This window comes from Scyliorhinus torazame, chromosome 16 (assembly GCF_047496885.1).
Source record: "Scyliorhinus torazame isolate Kashiwa2021f chromosome 16, sScyTor2.1, whole genome shotgun sequence".
In the NCBI taxonomy this organism is placed as follows: domain Eukaryota; kingdom Metazoa; phylum Chordata; class Chondrichthyes; order Carcharhiniformes; family Scyliorhinidae; genus Scyliorhinus; species Scyliorhinus torazame.
This window is the reverse complement of record NC_092722.1, coordinates 30,617,903-30,625,035: the sequence shown is the minus strand read 5'-3', so window position 1 is coordinate 30,625,035 and position 7,133 is coordinate 30,617,903. Positions and strand designations below refer to the sequence as shown.

The following is a 7,133-nucleotide window of genomic DNA, read 5'->3' as shown; positions in this document are numbered from 1 at the left end:
ATGTTTGAGATTGGCAGAGTTTGGGGCAGTTTGGATGCTGAAATTGGTGGGATCTTTGTTCGGGGGTATTGGTTGCAGGATTGGGATTGGCACTTTGGGATTGAGGTTGGTAGGGTTTGGAATTTTTAACCAGACTTGAGATGCAATGATGTTGAAGCAGGGCATCAGCATTAACAGGCAGTTCATGGGGCAGCATGGCACAGATTGACTGTTGAAGTTTCATTGGCTTTTAGAACCTTTCCATCTTTGCTTTGATTAAAACTAAGTACGAGGCAATGTAGGTGCCCTCATTAATCATGAGTTTAGGATTTATTTATCCAAATTTCCCCTACCTGATCTGCATTGACCATCCATGGACAGTGGGAGGGAGGAGAAAACGGCCTTGCAATCCATTGCAAACACTGCTGGGGTTCATGAGAAGAATAGGTACTGTGTAAGGGATCTGAGGTGGCTAAGGAGAGGTATGACCTAATGGGAACATAATAAATGGGTAGAGTTAATGATTGGTGTTATTATCAGCCTCTGCCAGTGAGCTGGGACGACATGTCACTGTCATTCTGTGGTGGGTGGAGGGTTGTTCATAGGGCTTTGACAGTAAGATTGGCTGTTGAACTCTGGTTTAAGGAGGATAATGTAGCATTTGGGTAGGAAGTAGGCAGTGATGATGCCATACACGCTCACCAGACTTGCGAACAGTTGTATAGAGGAGACAAACTTGCCCTTGGCAGTGGTGTACGCTGGGATGAAGAAAACCCAGGCCATGAGGTAGATGAGCATAGCAAAGGTGATGTGCCGGGCCAGGTTGTAGGTTTTGGCTGAGCTTTGAACCATGAATGTGCACAGGAAACATGCAAGAGCAAGTAAGCCATTGTAGACCAGTAGTAGTCCAAAGCCAGTCACAAGGCCCTCATCACACTCCATCACTATTGCTGTGACGGAAATGTTGTAGTTTGCAAAGACCGAGGGAGGGGAGGTGGACAGCCAGACTGCGCATACAACGATCTGAAGGAGAAAGAGTGAACAGACCATCAGATACCTGCCTATGTGCCTCATAATCCCAGGCCACCATTGTGGGGTGGAGCCAGATAGTCTAAACAGGCCACTTACTTGGAAGGACTTTACTAGCATGGGTGATAGACAGCCTGTCAGACTGATTGAGAAAATGGGCTGCCTGATGGTACAGAGCAACCAGTTTGGCTTCTCCATGAAGCAATAAAGGCTGCAGCAGGAAATGGCCATGGAGATCAACATCACCAGACACGTTGTCCCTCCAGCCAGTTGGACCATGGGGGTGTTCAGATTAATGATGAAAATTCCAGTTATTGCGGCTATGATGAACAGACCTACAGCAGTCAGTGAGGCCAACAGAATAGCCAGTGTGTCTGTCCACTGCAGGAACTCTATTGTTTTTTTCTGGCATTCAACACTCTTTGATAACGACCATTCATTCTTCAGGCAGGGGAGACATTGGTTGTCTGTGGGGGAAGGAGAGGTTGTTACTATAGCAGAGGGATTTGTGTATCAATCATTTCACTCCCACCCTCTCAATTTAGGACCTTGCTGTTGGCTGCTTGCTCCCAGGCCAGTTCTTCCAGCCAAGAGTGACTCCCTGGTCTCGGTGGTCAGGCTTCCTGTCCTGCTAAGTAGGTCTGCAGCTGAGGACACTTCTCCAATTAAAGGGTATGTTCACATGAGTTTTGCCTACTCTGCAAGCTCTGTTCATTCCTGCCATCAGTTCATCCTGCCCACAAATGCTAAGGAATGAACATCTCCCTTGATTACTATTGTTGCATCCCCCCACAGAAGAGTACTTAAATGGACCAACCATAAAAATCCTGACTATTGTGTGAATCAGAATCTGGGAATTTGCAGCACATGTTGACTCCCCAAAGCCTGTTCACCTTTATAAAGCACAAGTCAGGAATGCAATGAAAGCTCAGCCCACTTGGTCGGCATCTCATCCAGCATCTTGAACACTCACTCCCTCCCCCACTACCGCACAGAGGCAGCAGTGAAAACCATCTACAATATGCACTGCAGCAACTCACAAAGAAACTTCAAAAGCACCTTCCAAACCCATCTCTATTCCTTTGAAAAACATAGAAAGGAGTCCAAGTTTTTTCCAAGTCACATACCAGCCTGATTTCGAACTATATCATGGCACCTTCGATGTCCCTGGGACAAAATCCTGGAATTCCCTCCCTAACAACCTTATAGGCATACCCAGTTCTTGTGGATTGCATGGGTTCAATAAGACAGTTCACTAACACTTTCTTAAGGGTAATTTGGGGTAGGTAATAAATTCTGACTTTGTTGACTCCTCCTGATACTTCTGTTGGGGAGAGGGAGTAGAGAGGACCCCGAAACTTCTGTTGGGGAGAGGGAGTAGAGAGGACCCCAATACTCCTGTTAGGCAGAGAGAGTAGAGAGGACCCCAAAACTTCTGTTGGAGAGAGGGAGTAGAGAGGACCCCAATACTTCTGTTGGGGAGAGGGAGTAGAGAGGACCCCAATACTTCTGTTGGGGAGAGGGAGTAGAGAGGACCCCGATACTTCTGTTGGGGAGGGGGAGTAGAGAGGACCCCGATACTTCTGTTGGGTGGAGGGAGTAGATAGGACCCCAATACCTTTGTTGGGGAGGGGGAATAGAGAGGGCCTCAATACTTCTGTTAGGGAGAGGGAGTAGAGAGGACCCCGATACTTCTGTTGGGGGGAGGGAGTACAGAGGACCCCGATACTTCTGTTGGGGGGATGGTGTAGGGAGGACCCCGATACTTCTGTTGGGGAGAGGGAGTAGAGAGGACCCCGATACTTCTGTTGGGGAGAGGGAGTAGAGAGGGCCCCAATACTTCTGTTGGGGAGAAGGAGTAGAGAGGACCCCAAAACTTCTGTTGGGGAGAGGGAGTAGAGAGGACCCCAATACTCCTGTTAGGCAGAGAGAGTAGAGAGGACCCCAAAACTTCTGTTGGGGAGAGGGAGTAGAGAGGACCCCAATACTCCTGTTAGGCAGAGAGAGTAGAGAGGACCCCAAAACTTCTGTTGGGGAGAGGGAGTAGAGAGGACCCCAATACTCCTGTTAGGCAGAGAGAGTAGAGAGGACCCCGAAACTTCTGTTGGGGAGAGGGAGTAGAGACGACCCCAATACGCCTGTTGGGGAGAAGGAGTAGAGAGGACCCCAAAACTTCTGTTGGGGAGAGGGAGTAGAGAGGACCCCAATACTCCTGTTAGGCAGAGAGAGTAGAGAGGACCCCGAAACTTCTGTTGGGGAGAGGGAGTAGAGAGGACCCCAATACTCCTGTTAGGCAGAGAGAGTAGAGAGGACCCCGAAACTTCTGTTGGGGAGAGGGAGTAGAGAGGACCCCAATACTCCTGTTAGGCAGAGAGAGTAGAGAGGACTCCGAAACTTCTGTTGGGGAGAGGGAGTAGAGAGGACCCCGATACTTCTGTTGGGGAGAGGGAGTAGAGAGGACCCCGATACTTCTGTTGGGTGGAGGGAGTAGATAGGACCCCAATACCTTTGTTGGGGAGGGGGAATAGAGAGGGCCCCAATACTTCTGTTAGGGAGAGGGAGTAGAGAGGACCACGATACTTCTGTTGGGGGGAGGGAGTAGAGAGGACCCCGATACTTCTGTTGGGGGGATGGTGTAGGGAGGACCCCGATACTTCTGTTGGGGAGAGGGAGTAGAGAGGACCCCGATACTTCTGTTGGGGAGAGGGAGTAGAGAGGGCCCCAATACTTCTGTTGGGGAGAAGGAGTAGAGAGGACCCCGATACTTCTGTTGGGGAGAGGGAGGAGAGAGGACCCCGATACGTCTGGGGGGGAGATGGTGTAGGGAGGACCCCGATACTTCTGTTGGGGAGAGGGAGTAGAGAGGACCCCGATACTTCTGTTGGGGAGAGGGAGTAGAGAGGGCCCCAATACTTCTGTTGGGGAGAGGGAGTAGAGAGGACCCCGATACTTCTGTTGGGGAGAGGGAGTAGAGAGGACCCCGATACGTCTGGGGGGGGAGATGGTGTAGGGAGGACCCCGATACTTCTGGTGGGGGGAGGGAGTAGAGAGGACCCCGATACTTCTGTTGGTGGGAGGGAGTAGAGAGGACCCCGATACTTCTGTGGGGGAGAGGGAGTAGAGAGGACCCCGATACTTCTGTTGGGGGGATGGAGTAGGGAGGACCCCGGTACTTCTGGGGGGGGGGGGGAGGGAGTAGAGAGGACCCCAATACTTCTGTTGGGTGGAGGGAGTAGAGAGGACGCCGATACTTCTGTTGGGGGGAGGGAGTAGAGAGGACCCCGATACTTCTGTTGGGGAGAGGGAGTGGAGAGGACCCCGATACATCTGTTGGGGAGAGGGAGTAGAGAGGACCCCGATACATCTGTTGGGGGGATGGTGTAGAGAGGACCCTGATACCTCTGGGGGGGGGGGAGGGAGTAGAGAGGACCCCGATACATCTGTTGGGGGGAGGGAGTAGAGAGGACCCCGATACTTCTGTTGGGGCGAGGGAGTAGAGAGGACCCCAATACTTTTGTTGGGGGGAGGGAGTAGAGAGGACCCCAATACTTCTGTTGGGGGAAAGGAGTAGAGAGGACGCCGATACTTCTGGGGGGGGGGGGGGAGTAGAGAGGACCCCGATACTTCTGTTGGGGGGAGGGAGTAGAGAGGACCCCAATACTTCTGTTGGGGGGAGGGAGTAGAGAGGACCCCAATACTTCTGTTGGGGAGAGGGAGTAGAGAGGACCCCAATACTTCTGTTGGGGGAAAGGAGTAGAGAGGACGCCGATACTTCTGGGGGAGGGGGGGTCTTATTTTAAATGCAGCTCGTGGTGTCCCTTTCAGATGGTGCCCCGATCTCTGGAGCTGGCCATGCCGACTCTCATCAGGCCCCGTCGTGCCAGAGGGTGAGCACTAACCACGTCCCCATATTTTCTGGGCACTACAGAAAATCTGGTCTGAAAACCCATCTGTGTTTCTGGAGAGAAACACGGCGGTTCCAGTCAGACCCTGACACTTTGGGAAAATTCCCCCCTAGATGTCTGAAACTCCCCGATTAAAGACACTGAGTGCTGGTGTACGGCACTTCCCTGAGTTGAAAGAGAAAATGCCTGGACTTACCGTCACTCTGAAATGTTCCTGCTGGACAATCCGCACACTTGTAGCAGCAGGAGTGATATCCTTTCACCAACTTTATCTGTCCAGGTCCACATGAAGTTGAGCAGTTGGAACCAGGAATCTGATATTAAGAACAAAATTAATTTTTACTTTTTAAAGGTAAAAGTGCCTCTTTTGGTGATGATGTCTGAACGGACAGGTGGATTCATTGCCAAAGAATGCTGCCTCACAATCCTGTATACAGAATTCCATGTACCCAATGCTCCGGATTCTTCTGATCCCTCCTGGTTCCCTTTTCTCCAATGTATCGACTTCAAAATCCTTGTCCTGATCTTCAAGTCCCTCGTACAGTGGACTGTTCAGCAGCTTAATATTGCAGCACATATTCCTTACATATCGATTTGGATCTGTTTGTGTGCCTCCACATGTGTGTGTGTGTGTGCATGTAAGTGTCCCTTTCATCTTCAAACATTTACTTAAACCCACCTCTAATGTCACCATTCTAGCTCCTCTGCCACTTCTTGTTCCTCCTGTACAGTTCCTTGAAGCCACAGAGAGCATACTTTGTAGGTACACCAGGAATAGGAAACTATGCAGTTATGAGGTGAAATTTGAGGTACTGGGACTATTCCCACTGGAACAGTGATGGCCAAGGTTTGAGTTTTTTAAATGATGAGTGTTGATGGAGTGAATTGGAAGTGACTATTTCCTGTGTCTGGAGAGTCGGTGATGAGGGGCCATCAATTTAAAATGATCATAGTGAGCTGAGAGGTTCATAGAAATTTGGAGCAATTGCTTTACCCAGGATTGGTGCAGTATGGAGTGCTACAGGTAGTTGTTGAGGCACAGACCATTCAATCTTCAGACAATATTGGGGTGGTGGAAGGAAGAGGAGGCACACTTTACCTTGTTCTGAAGGGTGTTCCACTTGATCAGAGATGTATTAATCAGGAGGTCCTTGTGTTGCGCTCTGTATTCTCCAACCAATCTGAACTCAGGAGTTGGATTCCCACTTTTCCATTGCCAGTTAAGAATATCATATCCTGTAGGTGGGTTTCCATGTTTGTCAAAAAAAATGGCTGTGCTGTGGAGAGTGAAGTTAACTTGTGGAATTTCTTTGAGTAGCTAGATGGAAACCAAGTGTTTAATTTAGTGATAATAATGTCTTGTTGATAGATAAGAAAATTGCTGCACAGTACGTCTGTCTGAGAAACATTCATTTTCCAAACTCTTACATGGGTGTAAACTATCGCAAATTAGCTGTCATTAATGAAAATTGTAGTCCAGTGAGAGGGGATCTGAAGCCCAGTAATTGTCAGAACCTTCAGGAGAGGAGGGGGAGCGGAACCCCAGTGAGGGTCAGCACCTTCAGGGAGAGGAGGGGAAGCTGAATCCCAGTGAGAGTCAGCACCTTCAGGAGAGGAGGGGGAGCTGAACCCCAGTGAGAGTCAGCACCTTCAGGAGAGGAGGGGGAGCTGAACCTTAGTAATAATCAGCACCTTTAGGAGAGGAGGGGGAGCTAAACCCCAGTGAGAGTCAGCACCTTCAGGAGAGGAGGGGGAGTTAAACCCCAGTGAGAGTCAGCACCTTCAGGAGAGGAGGGGGAGCTAAACCCCAGTGAGAGTCAGCACCTTCAGGAGAGGAGGGGGAGCTAAACCCCAGTGAGAGTCAGCACCTTCAGGAGAGGAGGGGGAGCTGAACCCCAGTGAGGGTCAACACCTTCAGGAGAGGAGGGGGTGCCGAACCCCAGTAATAGTCAGCACCTTCAGGGGGAGCTGAACCTCGGTGGGAGTCAGCACCTTCAGGGAGAGGAGGGGGAGCTGAACCTCGGTGGGAGTCAGCACCTTCAGGGAGAGGAGGGGGAGCTGAACCTCGGTGGGAGTCAGCACCTTCAGGGAGAGGAGGGGGAGCTGAACCTCGGTGGGAGTCAGCACCTTCAGGAGAGGAGGGGAGCTGAACCTCGGTGGGAGTCAGCACCTTCAGGAGAGGAGGGGGAGAAACCCAGTGAGAGTCAGCACCTTCAGGAG

General features: G+C 50.7%; 1 protein-coding gene across 1 annotated transcript in view; it reads right to left on the bottom strand.

Annotated features, from left to right (window-relative positions):
- Positions 1 to 552: 552 nt before the first annotated feature.
- LOC140392497 (taste receptor type 1 member 3-like) overlaps positions 553 to 7,133 on the bottom strand; it is a 51,470-nt gene continuing 44,889 nt past the window's right edge. The window contains exons 5-8 of the mRNA XM_072477732.1: positions 6,013 to 6,231; positions 5,110 to 5,227; positions 1,108 to 1,475; positions 553 to 1,002 (exon numbers count right to left, since the gene is read on the bottom strand). Of these exons, the coding sequence (XP_072333833.1) occupies positions 553 to 1,002; positions 1,108 to 1,475; positions 5,110 to 5,227; positions 6,013 to 6,231 (1,155 nt within the window). The remainder of the gene's footprint in view (positions 1,003 to 1,107; positions 1,476 to 5,109; positions 5,228 to 6,012; positions 6,232 to 7,133) is intronic.